This window comes from Biomphalaria glabrata, chromosome 13 (genome assembly GCF_947242115.1).
Source record: "Biomphalaria glabrata chromosome 13, xgBioGlab47.1, whole genome shotgun sequence".
NCBI lineage: Eukaryota > Metazoa > Mollusca > Gastropoda > Planorbidae > Biomphalaria > Biomphalaria glabrata.
This window is the reverse complement of record NC_074723.1, coordinates 10,010,171-10,030,836: the sequence shown is the minus strand read 5'-3', so window position 1 is coordinate 10,030,836 and position 20,666 is coordinate 10,010,171. Positions and strand designations below refer to the sequence as shown.

Sequence of the window (20,666 nt, the reverse complement as noted above, 5' to 3'; positions counted from 1 at the left end):
AAATGTCAGCAGTTCTACTAAAGTTGATGTCTCGCCATTAAAAGAGGAGTGAGTCGTTCTTTTTCTAATCTTAACCGTCAAGTTCCCATCATTCATTATTCAGTTCATATCCCATAATTCCCTATTTCCGTCCAAAGTAGTCTATCTATAATCTCGTCAAATTCCCAATTAAACTAAACCTATAACAACAGCTGATTATTTTGTCATCTGTGTGTCATAGGTAACTTTTTACTGTAAATCTTATGTATATTTGTACAATTACATATACTATATGTAAAATTCTCTTATTAACAAGTTCTCAATATCAACCATTTTGTAGTGACACTGGAGGCATATGTTTGGGGCATGGTGACTGAGTGGTAAGGTGCTTAGCTTCCGAATCAAAGGGACTTGGAGAGTCGGGTTCGAACTACGGTGATGACTGGTATTTTGAATTTATGGATTTTTAGGGCGCTCCTGAGTCCACCCAACTCTAATGGGTACCTGATATTATTTGGGGAAAAGAAAAGTTTGTTGGTCGTTGTGCTGAATACCTGACACTCTCGTCAACCCGTGCACCACCGAAGCAAACGATCTTGAATTATCTGCCCTAAAGATCGCAAAGGTCTTAAAGGGGTGAGTTACTTACTTTATATTGACTGAATGACGAAATAGGGTTAGGCTTACACCTTTGCGACACCCTTTAACTTTTAAGCCTACAAACCAACAAACATGTTTTATGCATTTTTTAAGCTTAAAGCAAAACAAAACCAAAAAAAAAAACAAAAAAATGCCTAGTCATCTCAAAGGTAAGCACTCCTTTACTTAATGCAGGGGCTTTCCCTGCTGGAAAGATTTCATAGTATTTTATCTATATTGTCTTGCCTTCAAATGTATTTTCGGAATTTTCCAAAAAATAAAAATAATATTCCCCTAGAACCTTCGATTGTTATCTAACCAATCAGGTGCAAGCCGCGTTACAGAAGACATGACATGAAGTGTCACAATACTGAATGTGTCATATGACTGCAGTATACCTCAAGGATACTATCGGTCGTCTGTTGCGTAAACTTCTCAATTGTTTTAAACTTTCTAAATAAATAGATCTATAGATCTAAACTTTTAAAACGAGAACAAATTGTGCGTATTCTATTTTATCGATATTTATTAAAATAAATGTTTATAAAAGCTACTGAAGAAACCAGAATTTACAAGAACATAATGAATCTACAGTTACTTATTTTATTGTTCGTATTTCTAGGAAATAAATTGACTATAGGTAAGTCTGATGGTTAAGTCTTAGTGAAGTTTATATCCTTAATTAGGGCAAAATTTGAAGGCATATATTTCTTTAATAATATTGAGATCTAAACATCTTTGAAAAAAAGAATAATAAGGTTTACTGAAAAAAAAGTCGAGAGGTTGAGATATATAGAAATCCCAATATCGACCCATTGCAAGGGGATCTATAACGTTAATTAGTAGAAATTGGCTCTCGAAATTCTGACGTAATTTTTTTTAAGTATTCAAATTTAATATTTATTGTTTGACGTGTAGTTGACCAGAAGGGGGCTAGTTCTTTTTGAAAGATGTAAAAATTGGCTTATTTTATTTCACTATTACACGTTCATTGATTAAACTGGCAATCTATACATGTGTGCGTGTGTTCTGTGTTCTGTTATCCAGTCTGCTTGCTTGTGTGTGTGTGCCTGTGTTCTGTTATTCAGTCTGCATGTTTGTGTGTGTCCCTGTGTTCTGTTATTCAGTCTGCATGTTTGTGTGTGTCCCTGTGTTCTGTTATTCAGTCTGCATGTCTGTGTGTGTCCCTGTGTTCTGTTATTCAGTCTGCATGTTTGTGTGTCCCTGTGTTGTGTTATCCAGTCTGCTTGCTTGTGTGTGTGTGCCTGTGTTCTGTTATTCAGTCTGCATGTTTGTGTGTGTCCCTGTGTTGTGTTATCCAGTCTGCATGTTTGTGTGTGTGTCCCTGTGTTGTGTTATCCAGTCTGCATGTTTGTGTGTGTGTCCCTGTGTTCTGTTATTCAGTCTGCATGTTTGTGTGTGTCCCGATGTTGTGTTATCCAGTCTGCATGTTTGTGTGTGTCCCTGTGTTGTGTTATCCAGTCTGCATGTTTGTGTGTGTCCCTGTGTTCTGTTATCCAGTCTGCATGTTTGTGTGTCCCTGTGTTGTGTTATCCAGTCTGCATGTTTTTGTGTGTCCCTGTGTTGTGTTATCCAGTCTGCATGTTTGTGTGTGTCCCTGTGTTCTGTTATCCAGTTTGCATGATTGTGTGTCCCTGTGTTGTGTTATCCAGTCTGCATATTTGTGTGTGTCCCTGTGTTCTGTTATCCAGTTTGCATGATTGTGTGTCCCTGTGTTCTGTTATCCAGTCTGCATGTTTGTGTGTGTCCCGATGTTGTGTTATCCAGTCTGCATGTTTGTGTGTGTCCCTGTGTTCTGTTATCCAGTTTGCATGATTGTGTGTCCCTGTGTTGTGTTATCCAGTCTGCATGTTTGTGTGTGTCCCTGTGTTCTGTTATCCAGTTTGCATGATTGTGTGTCCCTGTGTTCTGTTATCCAGTCTGCATGTTTGTGTGTGTCCCGATGTTGTGTTATCCAGTCTGCATGTTTGTGTGTGTCCCTGTGTTCTGTTATCCAGTCTGCATGTTTGTGTGTGTCCCTGTGTTGTGTTATCCAGTCTGCATGTTTGTGTGTGTCCCTGTGTTGTGTTATCCAGTCTGCATGTTTGTGTGTGTCCCTGTGTTCTGTTATCCAGTCTGCATGTTTGTGTGTCCCTGTGTTGTGTTATCCAGTCTGCATGTTTTTGTGTGTCCCTGTGTTGTGTTATCTAGTCTGCATGTTTGTGTGTGTCCCTGTGTTCTGTTATCCAGTTTGCATGATTGTGTGTCCCTGTGTTGTGTTATCCAGTCTGCATGTTTGTGTGTGTCCCTGTGTTCTGTTATCCAGTTTGCATGATTGTGTGTCCCTGTGTTCTGTTATCCAGTCTGCATGTTTGTGTGTGTCCCTGTGTTGTGTTATCCAGTCTGCATGTTTGTGTGTGTCCCTGTGTTCTGTTATCCAGTCTGCATGTTTGTGTGTGTCCCTGTGTTGTGTTATCCAGTCTGCATGTTTGTGTGTGTCCCTGTGTTGTGTTATCCAGTCTGTATGTTTGTGTGTGTGTCCCTGTGTTGTGTTATCCAGTCTGCTTGCTTGTGTGTGTGTCCCTGTGTTCTGTTATCCAGTCTGCATGATTGTGTGTGTCCCTGTGTTGTGTTATCCAGTCTGCATGTTTGTGTGTCCCTGTCTTGTGTTATCCAGTCTGCATGTTTGTGTGTGTCCCTGTGTTGTGTTATCCAGTCTGCATGTTTGTGTGTCCCTGTGTTGTGTTATCCAGTCTGCATGTTTGTGTGTGTCTGTGTAGTGTTATCCAGTCTGCATGTTTGTGTGTGTCCCTGTGTTCTGTTATACAGTCCGCATGTTTGTGTGTGTCCCGGTGTTGTGTTATTCAGTCTGCATGTTTGTGTGTCCCTGTGTTGTGTTATCCAGTCTGCATTTTTGTGTGTGTGTCCCTGTGTTCTGTTATCCAGTCTGCATGTTTGTGTGTGTCCCGATGTTGTGTTATCCAGTCTGCATGTTTTTGTGTGTCCCTGTGTTGTGTTATCCAGTCTGCATGTTTGTGTGTGTCCCTGTGTTCTGTTATCCAGTTTGCATGATTGTGTGTCCCTGTGTTGTGTTATCCAGTCTGCATGTTTGTGTGTGTCCCTGTGTTCTGTTATCCAGTTTGCATGATTGTGTGTCCCTGTGTTCTGTTATCCAGTCTGCATGTTTGTGTGTGTCCCTGTGTTGTGTTATCCAGTCGGCATGTTTGTGTGTGTCCCTGTGTTCTGTTATCCAGTCTGCATGTTTGTGTGTGTCCCTGTGTTGTGTTATCTAGTCTGCATGTTTGTGTGTGTCCCTGTGTTGTGTTATCCAGTCTGTATGTTTGTGTGTGTGTCCCTGTGTTGTGTTATCCAGTCTGCTTGCTTGTGTGTGTGTCCCTGTGTTCTGTTATCCAGTCTGCATGTTTGTGTGTGTCCCTGTGTTGTGTTATTTAGTCTGCATGTTTGTGTGTCCCTGTGTTGTGTTATCCAGTCTGCATGTTTGTGTGTGTCCCTGTGTTGTGTTATCCAGTCTGCATGTTTGTGTGTCCCTGTGTTGTGTTATCCAGTCTGCATGTTTGTGTGAGTCCCTGTGTTCTGTTATACAGTCCGCATGTTTGTGTGTGTCCCGGTGTTGTGTTATTCAGTCTGCATGTTTGTGTGTCATTGTGTTGTGTTATCCAGTCTGCATTTTTGTGTGTGTGTCCCTGTGTTCTGTTATCCAGTCTGCATGTTTGTGTGTGTCCCTGTGTTGTGTTATCCAGTCTGCATGTTTGTGTGTGTGTCCCTGTGTTCTGTTATCCAGTCTGCATGTTTGTGTGTGTCCCTGTGTTGTGTTATCCAGTCTGCATGTTTGTGTGTGTCTGTGTTGTGTTATCCAGTCTGCATGTTTGTGTGTGTCCCTGTGTTCTGTTATCCAGTTCGAATGTTTGTGTGTGTCCCGGTGTTGTGTTATCCAGTCTGCATGTTTGTGTGTGTCCCTGTGTTCTGTTATCCAGTCTGCATGTTTGTGTGTGTCCCTGTGTTCTGTTATCCAGTCTGCATGTTTGTGTGTGTCCCTGTGTTCTGTTATCCAGTCTGCATGTTTTTGTGTGTCCCTGTGTTGTGTTATCCAGTCTGCATGTTTGTGTGTGTCCCTGTGTTCTGTTATCCTGTTTGCATGTTTGTGTGTCCCTGTGTTCTGTTATCCAGTCTGCATGTTTGTGTGTGTCCCTGTGTTCTGTTATCCAGTCTGCATGTTTGTGTGTGTCCCTGTGTTGTAATATCCAGTCTGCATGTTTGTGTGTGTCCCTGTGTTCTGTTATCCAGTCTGCATGTTTGTGTGTGTCCCTGTGTTGTGTTATCCAGTCTGCATGTTTGTGTGTGTCCCTGTGTTGTGTTATCCAGTCTGCATGTTTGTGTGTGTCTTTGTGTTGTGTTATCCAGTTTGCATGTTTGTGTGTCCCTGTGTTCTGTTATCCAGTCTGCATGTTTGTGTGTGTCCATGTGTTGTGTTATCCAGTCTGCATGTTTGTGTGTGTGTCCCTGTGTTGTGTTATCCAGTCTGCATGTTTGTGTGTGTCCCGATGTTGTGTTATCCAGTCTGCATGTTTGTGTGTGTCCCTGTGTTGTGTTATCCAGTCTGCATGTTTGTGTGTGTCCCTGTGTTCTGTTATCCAGTCTGCATGTTTGTGTGTCCCTGTGTTGTGTTATCCAGTCTGCATGTTTTTGTGTGTCCCTGTGTTGTGTTATCCAGTCTGCATGTTTGTGTGTGTCCCTGTGTTCTGTTATCCAGTTTGCATGATTGTGTGTCCCTGTGTTGTGTTATCCAGTCTGCATGTTTGTGTGTGTCCCTGTGTTCTGTTATCCAGTTTGCATGATTGTGTGTCCCTGTGTTCTGTTATCCAGTCTGCATGTTTGTGTGTGTCCCGATGTTGTGTTATCCAGTCTGCATGTTTGTGTGTGTCCCTGTGTTCTGTTATCCAGTTTGCATGATTGTGTGTCCCTGTGTTGTGTTATCCAGTCTGCATGTTTGTGTGTGTCCCTGTGTTCTGTTATCCAGTTTGCATGATTGTGTGTCCCTGTGTTCTGTTATCCAGTCTGCATGTTTGTGTGTGTCCCGATGTTGTGTTATCCAGTCTGCATGTTTGTGTGTGTCCCTGTGTTCTGTTATTCAGTCTGCATGTTTGTGTGTGTCCCTGTGTTGTGTTATCCAGTCTGCATGTTTGTGTGTGTCCCTGTGTTGTGTTATCCAGTCTGCATGTTTGTGTGTGTCCCTGTGTTCTGTTATCCAGTCTGCATGTTTGTGTGTCCCTGTGTTGTGTTATCCAGTCTGCATGTTTTTGTGTGTCCCTGTGTTGTGTTATCTAGTCTGCATGTTTGTGTGTGTCCCTGTGTTCTGTTATCCAGTTTGCATGATTGTGTGTCCCTGTGTTGTGTTATCCAGTCTGCATGTTTGTGTGTGTCCCTGTGTTCTGTTATCCAGTTTGCATGATTGTGTGTCCCTGTGTTCTGTTATCCAGTCTGCATGTTTGTGTGTGTCCCTGTGTTGTGTTATCCAGTCTGCATGTTTGTGTGTGTCCCTGTGTTCTGTTATCCAGTCTGCATGTTTGTGTGTGTCCCTGTGTTGTGTTATCCAGTCTGCATGTTTGTGTGTGTCCCTGTGTTGTGTTATCCAGTCTGTATGTTTGTGTGTGTGTCCCTGTGTTGTGTTATCCAGTCTGCTTGCTTGTGTGTGTGTCTCTGTGTTCTGTTATCCAGTCTGCATGTTTGTGTGTGTCCCTGTGTTGTGTTATCCAGTCTGCATGTTTGTGTGTCCCTGTGTTGTGTTATCCAGTCTGCATGTTTGTGTGTGTCCCTGTGTTGTGTTATCCAGTCTGCATGTTTGTGTGTCCCTGTGTTGTGTTATCCAGTCTGCATGTTTGTGTGTGTCTGTGTAGTGTTATCCAGTCTGCATGTTTGTGTGTGTCCCTGTGTTCTGTTATACAGTCCGCATGTTTGTGTGTGTCCCGGTGTTGTGTTATTCAGTCTGCATGTTTGTGTGTCCCTGTGTTGTGTTATCCAGTCTGCATTTTTGTGTGTGTGTCCCTGTGTTCTGTTATCCAGTCTGCATGTTTGTGTGTGTCCCTGTGTTCTGTTATACAGTCTGCATGTTTGTGTGTGTCCCTGTGTTGTGTTATCCAGTCTGCATGTTTGTGTGTCCCTGTGTTGTGTTATCCAGTCTGCATGTTTGTGTGTGTCCCTGTGTTCTGTTATACAGTCCGCATGTTTGTGTGTGTCCCGGTGTTGTGTTATTCAGTCTGCATGTTTGTGTGTCCCTGTGTTGTGTTATCCAGTCTGCATTTTTGAGTGTGTGTCCCTGTGTTCTGTTATCCAGTCTGCATGTTTGTGTGTGTCCCTGTGTTGTGTTATCCAGTCTGCATGTTTGTGTGTGTCCCTGTGTTCTGTTATCCAGTCTGCATGTTTGTGTGTGTCCCTGTGTTGTGTTATCCAGTCTGCATGTTTGTGTGTGTCTGTGTTGTGTTATCCAGTCTGCATGTTTGTGTGTGTCCCTGTGTTCTGTTATCCAGTTCGAATGTTTGTGTGTGTCCCGGTGTTGTGTTATCCAGTCTGCATGTTTGTGTGTGTCCCTGTGTTCTGTTATCCAGTCTGCATGTTTGTGTGTGTCCCTGTGTTCTGTTATCCAGTCTGCATGTTTGTGTGTGTCCCTGTGTTCTGTTATCCAGTCTGCATGTTTTTGTGTGTCCCTGTGTTGTGTTATCCAGTCTGCATGTTTGTGTGTGTCCCTGTGTTCTGTTATCCTGTTTGCATGTTTGTGTGTCCCTGTGTTCTGTTATCCAGTCTGCATGTTTGTGTGTGTCCCTGTGTTCTGTTATCCAGTCTGCATGTTTGTGTGTGTCCCTGTGTTGTAATATCCAGTCTGCATGTTTGTGTGTGTCCCTGTGTTCTGTTATCCAGTCTGCATGTTTGTGTGTGTCCCTGTGTTGTGTTATCCAGTCTGCATGTTTGTGTGTGTCCCTGTGTTGTGTTATCCAGTCTGCATGTTTGTGTGTGTCTTTGTGTTGTGTTATCCAGTTTGCATGTTTGTGTGTCCCTGTGTTCTGTTATCCAGTCTGCATGTTTGTGTGTGTCCATGTGTTGTGTTATCCAGTCTGCATGTTTGTGTGTGTGTCCCTGTGTTGTGTTATCCAGTCTGCATGTTTGTGTGTGTCCCTGTTTTCTGTTATCCAGTCTGCATGTTTGTGTGTCCCTGTGTTGTGTTATCCAGTCTGCATGTTTGTGTGTGTCCCTGTGTTGTGTTATCCAGTCTGCATGTTTGTGTGTCCCTGTGTTGTGTTATCCAGTCTGCATGTTTGTGTGTGTCCTTGTGTTGTGTTATCCAGTTTGCATGTTTGTGTGTCCCTGTGTTCTGTTATCCAGTCTGCATGTTTGTGTGTGTCCCTGTGTTCTGTTATCCAGTCTGCATGTTTGTGTGTCCCTCTGTTGTGTTATCCAGTCTGCATATTTGTGTGTGTCCCTGTGTTGTGTTATCCAGTCTGCATGTTTGTGTGTGTCCCTGTGTTGTGTTATCCAGTCTGCATGTTTGTGTGTGTCCCTGTGTTGTGTTATCCAGTCTGCTTGTTTGTGTGTGTCCCTGTGTTGTGTTATCCAGTCTGCATGTTTGTGTGTGTCCCTGTGTTCTGTTATCCAGTCTGCTTGTTTGTGTGTGTCCCTGTGTTGTGTTATCCAGTCTTCTTGCTGTGCCTAATGACGCGATGCTGATTTTCTTTCTCAGTCTATCAACGTCCAGATTTTATTTAACAATTACGTCACTCTTGTTTGCGGTTAAAATCAGGTCAAGCGGACAGAAATAATAATAATAAACTATGTAGTATGGTTGTTTTGCTAAGTCAATAGAGGATAATGTGAATGTCATGGGTTCGATCCCCGTACGGGTGATTTTTCCCCTATTCATTTCTCATTGACAAATCAAATATGAATGTTCAATTGACTTTATGTTGAGTTAATATACTTCTGTTTACTTTAATAGAATATATTTTAATGGTAGGCCCGTCCATTCTTATATGTTGTCTTCCCAACACTTTTTGTCTACCTCTTCCTTTTTTTTCCCGGCACGTAATTCAGAACGCTTATTTAGTTTTTATGATACTTGAAGGCCTCACTCTCGCACATTTTTTCCACTACACACCATGTAACCTGTGCCAGATTTTAGCAAGTTGAGGTGCTAAAAGTAATTTTTGAGGCCCCTATTCTCTTCAAGCCTCAACAGAAATGCTAATGCTTTGTATAATATTAATAAATGCAAAAGCATGTCAACTTGTGAAGATAGAAATAGATCACTTGTGTAAATGTATTCCCATTTCCCTCATTTTCTCATTATAAATAGGAGTATATTATTTAAAATTTCATTTTTAGAAAGATGGAGTCACCTTTTGCCCCTTTAAGGATGAGGCCCTAAACGGCTTCAAAGCCTAGTATTGTCTTAAATCCGGCCCTGTAACAGATTGAAATGCTGATGTTTTAACATAATTTAGAGACAATGACGAGTTAGGTTCTTGTTATTTTTATTTTTTTATTGCAGCTGATAAACCTAACATGAATGATCTAGAGAATACCATATGTCCTAAAGAAAAGCCCTTTCTGTGTGTGCCGTATGGCAGTTGTTGCAGTGATATTGAATACTGTCATGCCGGTAAATGTGAACAATGCTTTGCAAAGAATATATCGGAATGTGACCTGCTGATCTATTGTAAAGATGAAAGTCTTCACGACGAGTCCAAAATGAAAAAGGGGGTGTGCGCTAAAGCCTGTGAAGTTAGACTCGCCGCATCGAAGTTGTCAGAATGTGATGGTAAGTTTCTTTTGAAATAGTAAGGAAATAAATATATTTCAGAGGTTCTCAGCCTATTTGATATATTTCAAAACTTGCCAACGGAAATGAAAAAGCTACATAAATGCATAGTATATATGTAAACAAATAGTTTAAAATAAAACGCGATAGTCCTTTCAAGAACGCGATAGTCCTTTCTAAACCGATGCAGGATCTAGACCTAGATTTAGTCTCCAGCCAAATTTACATTTATTTATTTTTACTTTTAAAAAATTAAACGGTCAAAACTAGATTTTCCCCCATGTGGACAACTAGTAATTCTTTTCTCAGCGCTATACATCAGATGTTAAATTTCTAGAGAAATCGTTAGAGCTGTTTTTTATATTGGCTGTCCGCCCACACTCCACGAAGGAGTGACTGGAATAGAGGTATTGTAAAAAAAAATGACTTGGATGAGGTTCATGAGATTTCATGAGTGTATATTTATGCTCGGCTTCAAGAGCACACAGTTCGAATCTGTTTCTTGTATTTGTGATGAGGTCACTGGCGGATCCAGGGGGGGGGCGGTAGGGGCGATCGCCCCCCCCCACTCTGCCGACCCCCCCCCCCCGAGGGGGGGGCGGAAGAATTATTGTATAGAATTCACACAATTTGTATGCGAATTTATTACTTATGTTAATAATATATACTAATTATTTATATTTCAACCTATTTTTAAATTATTTCGCCCGCCCCCTTCTAGTATTTTGGCCGATTTGGTAGGGTCGGGAGGGGCGATGGCATCAATCCGCCCCCCCCACCATAAACTTTCGAGTGGGGGGGCGGTCCTATTTATTTGTAGAAATCACACCTTGCTAACAGAATCAATTAAATATCTATATTATTAAAACTTGTTATTGGTATTTTAACCGGTCTTTATATAATTTCGTTCATCTTTGGCCGATTGGAAGGGGAAGAGCGAATACCTCCACCGCCCTTCCTATTTAAACCCTTTGAGTGGGGGGGGGCGGTCCTGCTTTTATGGAGAAATCATAGTATGTGAACAAAATTAGTCGAATATCGGACAAATCAATACTTTTTCTTTTTGTATTATAGTAGGAAATTACAAAATTTAAAAAATATGTCACTAATATAATTTATATATGCTATAAAGTAAATTCTTATATCCAGTCGCCCAACCCCTATTCTTTAATACAAAATGCAATCAATAGCAGAAATTATAAAAAGGAGCGAAAATTAATAGTTTTCATTTTACCGCCCTTGCCCTATCCAGACAGAGTTTGTGTAATTTGACATGAATTTATCATAACTATTTTAAGAAAGATTTGGTTTGGAAAAGTTATAATTCAAACGAAATTTTTCAATATAACAGTCACGGTTGAAATGAGTTCAAAAGCCAGATAATCTTTTCCTAGTCGACTTTTTCCAACCTTTACTCTATCTCATATTTTTCTAGTTAAATAAATTTAGGACTATACCTCACAATGTATGCTAGAATTTTATTGAATATTATTAATCGAATTTTTTTTTTCGGCGGCGATCCTCAAAACTAATTTTTCAAAGAACAAATCGGTTTTATTTGCAATGTATTAAGGGATTATAAATTCATATTAGAATATTTTTCTCATTATTCAAAAGGCACTTTATAATAGAATGAATAATGAGCTGTAGGGCACGAGAATGCGTTACTGCAGTGAAGAATGCCAGAAAACGCTTTTAGCGTCGAGGCTTCGCCCCGAACCTCACTGATGAATAATAAGCTGTAGATGTCAGGAGAATGCGTTTCTGCAGTGAGAAATGCAAGAAAACGCTTTTGGCGTCGGGGCTTCGCCCCGAACACCACTAATAAGTAATGAGCTGTAGATGTCAGGAGAAGGCGTTTCAGCCGTGAAAAATGCAAGAAAACGCTTTTGGGCGTCGGGGCTTCGCCCCGAACACCACTAATAAGTAATGAGCTGTAGATGTCAGGAGAATGCGTTTCAGCCGTGAAAAATGCAAGAAAACGCTTTTGGCGTCGGGGCGAAGCCCCGAACCCCACTGATAAATAATGAGCTGTAGATGTCAGAAGAATGCGTTTCTGCAGTGAAAAAGGCAAGAAAACGCTTTTGGGCGCCGGGGCTTCGCCCCGAACCCCACTGAAAAAGCTTACAGCGCTCTCCCAGACCCCAAAGCTTGCAAGAGAAAGACTGTTTTTTTTTTCTGTTTTTTTCGCCGAAGATTGAGAAACAGTCTTATTTTATTCTCATATATCGAATATATATATATATATATATATATATATATATATATATATATATGCTGTACGCACGTCTATGCATAGGGTTAGGGTTTACTGGGCGTTAGGGTTAGGGTTTGGAAAAAAATCGCCCCCCCCCCCACTCCAAAGTTCTGGATCCGCCAGTGGATGAGGTCCACAACGGCAATGAATCCTCGTTGTACCAAACAAGAAAACGGTTAGGGCTCTTTACAATGACCCGTAATGCATAATTTGAGAATTTGTGGTATCCTTGATTAAACATTGGTTATAGTTTCTCCTTTGTATATATTTCAAGTGACTATGTTCACGTGCAAAAGGGCTCAACACCCAGTCTGGTATACTCAAGTGAGGTGTCTTCAAATCTTCAATTTAGATCATCATAGTATAGTACGTAATAGACATATTAAACACTAGTGATGGACGAGATTATCATTCAACTTATCCAACCGGATTAACTTATTATTTATATAATTGTATACAATGTTCATCTTTCTGAGGACTCTACTTTAAGAAACACTGACCTATATGATTATAAATGTTTCTGTTTCTACTTACTTTTTGTTATGTAAATATTCTGTGGGCGTGAGTGGTGAGGAAAATAGTCATTTGGGGGGAAAAATATTTGCTGCTTCGGTTTTTGTTTGGAATATGATGATAATGATCACACTGACATATTACAAAGACTAGACACATTTAAGAAGTACGGCTTTATGTCCTATATCTGTTTACTGTGAAACATTTGTGTCTTTAGCCACCATGTAGTTTTACTTAAGTCTGTTTCAAATTTTTTCTAGGCTCAGAATTTTAAAACAAACATTCAACTTATTGGGACATAAGGTTTCCCTAACAATACCACATACAAAAATTTGTTTTATTAGTTACGGGCGTTCATTGAGAAATGAGTATTATTACATATATATATATATATATATATATATATAGTTCGTCCATCGTGGTTCGATGATGCCACTTTTGTCATCCAGGGGGCTGAGGGCTATGCACTAGGGTTTTATGCCTCCTCATTTGGCTGGTGAGATCTATGTGAGCCCGGAATGTTCGGCCGCACACTGGGCAGGTTATTCCAGCTGGAGCTAGTGTCATTGGCCTTGCTTTTCTTCTCTGGCTTATTTCTTCTGCCAGCGTGGTTCTCTTTTCCTCAGCAACCTGTGCGCCAGTTTTCACAGCGCGACGCCATGATGCTCTGTCATGTGCCTCTGTCTCCCAGGTGGCTGGGTCTATGCTGAACGCCTTCAGAGATGCTTTGAGGGTGTCCCTGAAGCGTTTTCTTTGTCCGCCTAGAGAGGCTTTCCTTCCCTTAGTTGGCCATACAGGAGTCGTTTGGGGATGGATGGAAAGAAATGCAGGATTCGAACTCGGCTCCATTGTGATGACAGTTCGAAGCGCAGTCGACACTGGCTTCAAATGTTGTAAGTGCAGTAGCGACTGGCTTCAAATGTAAGTGCAGTAGCGACTGGCTTCAAATGTTGTAAGTGCAGTAGCGACTGGCTTTAAATGTTGTAAGTGCAGTAGCGACTGGCTTCAAATGTTGTAAGTGCAGTAGCGACTGGCTTCAAATGTTGTAAGTGCAGTAGTGACTGGCTTCAAATGTTGTAAGTGCAGTAGTGACTGGCTTCAAATGTTGTAAGTGCAGTAGCGACTGGGCGCTGCTAAGTCGATAACGTTCCCAACAACTCTCCTACAAATTCGTAAAATATTTTATAAAGATTTTTATTTATTATTTATGAAGTTGTTACATCGAAGAGATCAAACGGTGATTGCCCAAAAAAAATGGCTGCCTGGTCGTGTGGTATGCGATTAGGGCTGTCATCACGGTTGTTCCTTGTTCGAATTCTGCCTGCCTCCATCCTCTACCGTCCTGCAAGAGTTTGGGCTAGGACTCGAAAAATGTATTTCTCTAGAAATGTCTAACACTGGCTTGGTTCAAATTGTATCAGATTCGACTTTACCATCGTTCAAATTAGTTTTCGTATGTTAATTAAAATAATTATTTTCTAATCGTTTTAATGTTTTGTTAGTTTAACATCTTTTGAATTTTATTTATTTTTTTTACAGAAGGAGACAATTGGAAGACCATTTTTATCATCGTGATTTCTGTGCTTGTTGCTGGCGTTACGATTTGCATCATTATTTTTGTGATAATGAGATATAAGAAAATAAAACAACGAAGAAGAATGCCTCCAAAAAATGATCCAGAAAATAACAATACAGAAGAGCCTCTAAGTATGTATTTCATAATCATCAATATACATTTTTTTAGCAGCATTTGTTAACACGCTGGCCAGTTTATCTTAAATTTCTAAAGCTACTAGCGTATGTCTTATTGGAGAACTTTCATGTATGATCGAATAATTCTCACGAGATTATTGCTTTTTGAACAAACAAATGAAAATCCCTCTCTACCCAAAAGAAATGATGAAAATAATGGAGTGTAGAATAAAGGATAATTGGACCAGCTCAGATCACTATCATGACCAACGCATAATTCTTCGACTCAGAACCGTACACAACAGGATGAAACAATATGTTCCGGAAGCTTAAAGTCGGGACGAGCCAAACCTGCCCTTGTGGGCCATAGAATACAGACCATATCCTTCAAAGCTGCACACTATATCAAGAACAAGAGCCTGGCCCCAAAACCCTCATATAGAACAAAAACTATACGGAGAACTGCCTGATCTGGAAATCACTGCGCGGTTTATCTCAGATATATGAAGATTACTGATGTAAAATGAGAACGAAGAAGAAAAGCTACCTTGTATGAGACTCTCACGAGACAGCTATCATGTATGAAACTCTCACGAGACAGCTATCATGTATGAAACTCGAAAGAAAATTAGCGACGATGCAGAGTTGGCAGTTCTATAGTATAGGTAGTTTGTGCGGATATGCATATGGCTCAGTTAGTTAATACAGTTTAACAATACCATGAATTTTATTTCATAAAATGTCAATCTTGTGTCTGAGCATCAACTCTGCGAGATTTTAGTGCAACACACCTTTACGTAAACATTTGTGTGTGCACGCACTAGTAGTGCCACTTCCAGAGACGCACTTTTTAGGAACATCCATTGAATGACCATTACCTAATATATGCGGCTAAATCGATAATCACATATGAATTGTTGGGAAAGAAAAAGTAGTTGATAGAATAGCGTCTTACAAGGATGTCGTGTTTCATGCAGTATTTTGCTTTTTAAAGTTACCTCCGATTGGGCCCAGCCAATACTCTTCACGAGACGCTGCGAAAAGGTCTCCAACAGAATGTTAATATTGAAACTCGAACAAAAAAAAAGGCTTTTTTACAAACCTTATGTCAACTCAGTCTTATAAAAAGTTTGTACACGTTATTTCTCCCACACCCATTCTCTGATAAACTTGAAACATTCCACAAATATTAATTGGCGCTTTACGTGAATTAATAAAAATAAAATATAACCCATTAGTCAATTATCTACTTTTAATTAATATTTTGTTTGATACCAAGAAGGAAATGTAATCCTTCAGTATTCACAAATACGCTAACTATGTAGGGTTTTGTCCCCATAGATAACTGAACACATTATTTTTCCCCACACCCATTCTCGAAACTTTCAACCATTATTTAGTGTACCTAACAAAACATGAATTTATTTTTTTTAAACCAACCAATTATTCAATTAATTAATGGTAAATAATTATTTTTGGTTGCTTCCAAATGAGGGATATAGTTGTAAGTGCGGAGCTTTTTCCACTAGATAAGCTTTATTTTAAAGGATGTTTTCTATTTTGCTTGTTTCATCATCTATATCTATCTTTTTTTTTTTTTTTTTTTTTTCATTTTGCAGTGGCGTCAGATATTCCTGTACAGCCAGACCTAGCCCGTGCTCTTTCACAAGAAGAAGAAAACAATAGAGATGAAGACGAGAATGATGACCTGCCGCCAGACGGAAATGGAATTGAACTAAGAGAATTTGATGGATAGACTATCCACAGACACTCTTCCTCGTTGATAGATTCAACACGTTCTACAGCCATGCACTGGAGATAAGAAATCCCGGAGGAAACGAATGTATCAAAAAGAGGTTTTAGAAAACAGAAAATTGAATACGAACGAAAAATGTTATAACCGTCTGATGGCCAAAATTATATTCCTATGTAACTAAGGATGCCCCGTGTTGGTTTGAATGAGACTGATACGTTTTGTTGAGACTTTGAGAAGCTGAAGAGAAGTTGCGTGGAATTTTGAGAAGCTGAAGAGAAGTTGTGTGGAATTTTGAGAAGCTGAAGAGAAGTTGTGTGGAATTTTGAGAAGCTGAAGAGAAGTTGTGTGGAATTTTGAGAAGCTGAAGAGAAGTTGTTTGGAATTTTAAGAAGCTGGAGAGAAGTTGTTTGGAATTTTGAGAAGATGGATTTATCACATTTTCATGAACGTAGATGTATGCATTTGAAATAACTGTTAAACAAAGTATAGTGTACGAACCGACCTCAAGTGAGTCCACATGTTATCACCATGATTGACCTTTATTAAAACGACTCTCAGAAAGATATCACATGACTTTAAAGGTAACGAAATATTTTTAAGGATCTTCCACACTGAACGTCTATCTGGAAACATCCAGAGCCAAACCAATAAATCAACGGAGCGGCTGCATCAACCAGTGCCTACTGAGCGCAGGAATCAAACCTACGGATGAACAGAAGCTACAACACCCGTTGACTTCTGCGTGTAAGTTCTAAATGAATCAAACCTAAAAATTAACTAAACCTACTGAAATCAGTTACTACTGACAGCAAGGCCTAAATGAATTAAGCGAACCTACAACACCAGTCAACTACAGCGTGAAAGTTATTTAATGAATCAACCCGATAAATCAACAAAGCCTACACCAACCAGTGACTACAGCGTGAAAGTTATTTAATGAATCAACCCGATAAATCAACAAAGCCTACACCAACCAGTGACTACAACGTGAAAGTTATTTAATGAATCAACCCTATAAATCAACTGAGCCTACACCAACCAGTGACTACAACGTGAAAGTTATTTAATGAATCAACCCGATAAATCAACAAAGCCTACACCAACCAGTGACTACAGCGTGAAGGTTATTTAATGAATCAACCCGATAAATCAACAGAGCCTACACCAACCAGTGACTACTGTGTGAAAGTTATTTAATGAATCAACCCTATAAATCAACTGAGCCTACACCAACCAGTGACTACTGTGTGAAAGTTATTTAATGAATCAACCCGATAAATCAACAGAGCCTACACAAACCAGTGACTACTGTGTGAAAGTTATTTAATGAATCAACCCGATAAATCAACAGAGCCTACACCAACCAGTGACTACAGCGTGAAGGTTATTTAATGAATCAACCCTATAAATCAACAGAGCCTACACCAACCAGTGACTACTGTGTGAAAGTTATTTAATGAATCAACCCGATAAATCAACAGAGCCTACACCAACCAGTGACTACTGTGTGAAAGTTATTTAATGAATCAACCCGATAAATCAACAGAGCCTACACCAACCAGTGACTACAGCGTGAAAGTTATTTAATGAATCAACCCTATAAATCAACAGAGCCTACACCAACCAGTGACTACAGCGTGAAAGTTATTTAATGAATCAACCCGATAAATCAACTGAGCCTACACCAACCAGTGACTACAGCGTGAAAGTTATTTAATGAATCAACCCTATAAATCAACAGATCCTACACCAACCAGTGACTACAGCGTGAAGGTTATTTAATGAATCAACCCGATAAATCAACAAAGCCTACACCAACCAGTGACTACAGCGTGAAAGTTATTTAATGAATCAACCCGATAAATCAACAGAGCCTACACCAACCAGTGACTACAGCGTGAAAGTTATTTAATGAATCAACCCGATAAATCAACAAAGCCTACACCAACCAGTGACTACAGCGTGAAGGTTATTTAATGAATCAACCCTATAAATCAACAGAGCCTACACCAACCAGTGACTACAGCGTGAAGGTTATTTAATGAATCAACCCTATAAATCAACAGAGCCTACACCAACCAGTGATTACTGCGTAAATGTTATGAACAATGCCTCAATTTAAACTGGAAAAAAAAAATTAGTATTTACAGAAACGTTTCAATCAATAGAAGAAAAAATATCTGGTCACTTTTAGGAAAAAACTTGTAATCTAATAAGTGTCACCAAAGGCTTGAATCGTTAGATTGGATGCTATTGACAAAGTATGGAGAAGAAACAAGAATTGTTTGGTGCACTATTATAGGCCACAAGCTATTTACTGTTTGAAGTGTAAAACTATTATAGGCCACAAGCTATTTACTGTTTGAAGTGTAAAACTATTATAGGCCACAAGCTATTTACTGTTTGAAGTGTAAAACTATTATAGGCCACAAGCTATTTACTGTCTGAAGTGTAAAACTATTATAGGCCACAAGCTATTTACTGTTTGAAGTGTAAAACAAAATTTTGTTGGAAATGTGAAGATTAGAGCTTTGGTAAAATATGCCTCTACCACCAGTCTTACTTGCTGTCTCCGTAGATAGTGGTCATCACCCTCTTCAGAAATGATGTCCACTTCCCTGAGATCTTCCATGAAGGTGCGGCGCCATGCTATACTTGGACAGACCTGATTGCCTTTTTTTTTTATTTAGGCGCCCATGTTATTGCATCTAGAAAATTAATTGAAGAAGCGCAATATCTTTGAGGTGTATTCAGTGATTATAAAATATTAGCTTAAAGCCAATAATGTTTAGTGAAAACGCAAATGATTTGTAGTTGTTAAGTTGAATTCTATCCAGTTCTTAAGCATACAAGTGTTCAATATCTAAGCTAATTTAAAACTCAATGTGTATTTGGAATGACATGTTTCTGTCCAAAGGCTTCTTAAAAATAAATTAGAAAAAAATGTTACTATACAATTTTGCACAACTAACTATATTTTATCACACATATAATGTAGTTGCAACTATTTATTGCTATGTACAATTTTCTTTTGTGTACTGAAGATTCTCTTAGTTTTTTTTTTTTTATTACAAAGCTTATATCAACTCACTCAGTCTGTCTGGTACAAATTTTGAACATGTTGAAACTTTGCACAATATTCATTGTTAATGACAAAGCATGAATCTATATAAAAAAAAGACATTTTTTAAATCAATTATTGGTGATTAATTATTTTGTTTGATATCAAAATAAGGGGAGTAAATGCTATTTAATAAGAGATGTGGATGTATATGTGGATTGAATCCTCTTATTACATTTCGATAAGTTTTTTCTCCCACTTCCCATTCTCAGATCAAGTTGAAATTTCGCAAAAACTTTCATAGTCTTTGACAATACACGAATCAATAAAAAAAATAACCTATTAGTCAATCAATTAGTATCAATTAACTAATTTTGTTTTATATAGCAGAAAGTTTGCTTAATTCTCACAATTTTCAGATAAATGACTACAATTAGCGTTTCTTTACCTTAGATAAGCTTTTGGGTTTTTTTTTTACAAGTAGTCTTTTTTTTCTACTTCTTGTTTGTTTGTTGTTGTTGTTGTTTTTTTACATTTGTTTTTAAATCTATTTTACATTTGTAGTTTGGTGTAATATACCTAAATATGTTTTATTTCAATATATAATCCAATTATTATTATCACTTAGTATTGCTGTATATGTGCACAACTTCTTTTGATAACCTAATAAACATATCATAAAAGTAACTTTATTATTGAATTCTTTTCTTACAATGTTATTATACACCTGTATACATGTCTATATATATATTGAGAGAAGAGACAGACAGAAAGAGGCTAAAGGCAGAAAAGGAAAGAAGTGCTATGAAGTGCTAAGAAAGAGAAGAAAGTAGACAATGGAGAGAGTGTAAAGTGATAATTGTCAACATGTAGCACATCTGCATTTTTAAGGCCATGTCGTGCCCATTTAGTCTTCCTAAACGTAGTTGCATATACACATATACATATACACGTGTACACAAATATATTTATATGAAATCGTATAGTTGTATTGTAAACCGCAAAGTTAAATCATGCACGTATAATTAAAAATGATTATTTTATATTTTAAACAAAATATTTCATTTCAAATCTCAGTTTCACGCTTGCCAGGTTTTAAAAAAACAGTAATCTTGAAAAGTAACCAAATAGAAAGATATAGGGCATTGACTCTTGTTTCATATTCTTGTTACATTTGGCATGTGTTTGAAAAAATGAAACAAATGCAATAAAGACGAAACTATATTTGGATAGACAGTCTTAGATATTAAAAGCGGCATACAATGGACACTAACACTACATACGAATAACCCGGATTTCGCCGATGACATCTGCCTCCTCTCCCATACATAACAAAATGCTCAGACTCTCAGAAATAGCGAAAAAGACTGGACTGCTAATCAACAAAAAGAAAACTGAAGTTATGAGGATCAACAACAGACAAGAGAACCCAATCATGCTACAGGGAGAGAACATCCTTGATACGGACCACTTCACATATCTGGGAAGTAAAGTTAGTAAATACGGCGGAGCTGATGACGATATACTAATTCGGATCAATAAAGCTAGGTTTGCCTTTTCAACTCTTCAAACTATCTGGCGCTCTAAGGCATTATCTCAACACAACAAGATACGAATCTATAATACAAACGTTAAGTCTGTCCTTCTATACGGTTCAGAAACTTGGAGAGTCACTAAAACAAATATGGAAAAGCTCCAGACTTTTGTTAACAGATGTCTACGCCGGATATTAGGAATTAGGTGGCCAGAAAAGATAACTACTATCGATTTGTGGGAGAGAACTAGACAAAAGCCCATAGCCCAAGACATCACAAAACGAAAATGGAGCTGGATAAGACACACCCTGCGAAAACCAGCTACCAATGTTGCAAGGCAGGCACTTGACTGGAACCCACAAGGAAAGAGGAAAGTGGGCAGGCCCAAGCAAACCTGGAAGAGGTCA

At 39.1% G+C, this 20,666-nt stretch overlaps 1 protein-coding gene across 1 annotated transcript; it reads left to right on the top strand.

Annotated features, from left to right (window-relative positions):
- Positions 1-956: 956 nt before the first annotated feature.
- On the top strand, positions 957-19,411 carry LOC129922398 (uncharacterized). The gene is made up of 4 exons (XM_056008322.1): positions 957-1,258; positions 9,176-9,445; positions 13,755-13,922; positions 15,527-19,411. The coding sequence occupies exons 1-4, from the start codon at positions 1,156-1,158 to the stop codon at positions 15,661-15,663; spliced, it is 678 nt and encodes a 225-aa protein (XP_055864297.1). The 5' UTR covers positions 957-1,155; the 3' UTR covers positions 15,664-19,411.
- Positions 19,412-20,666: the final 1,255 nt, after the last annotated feature.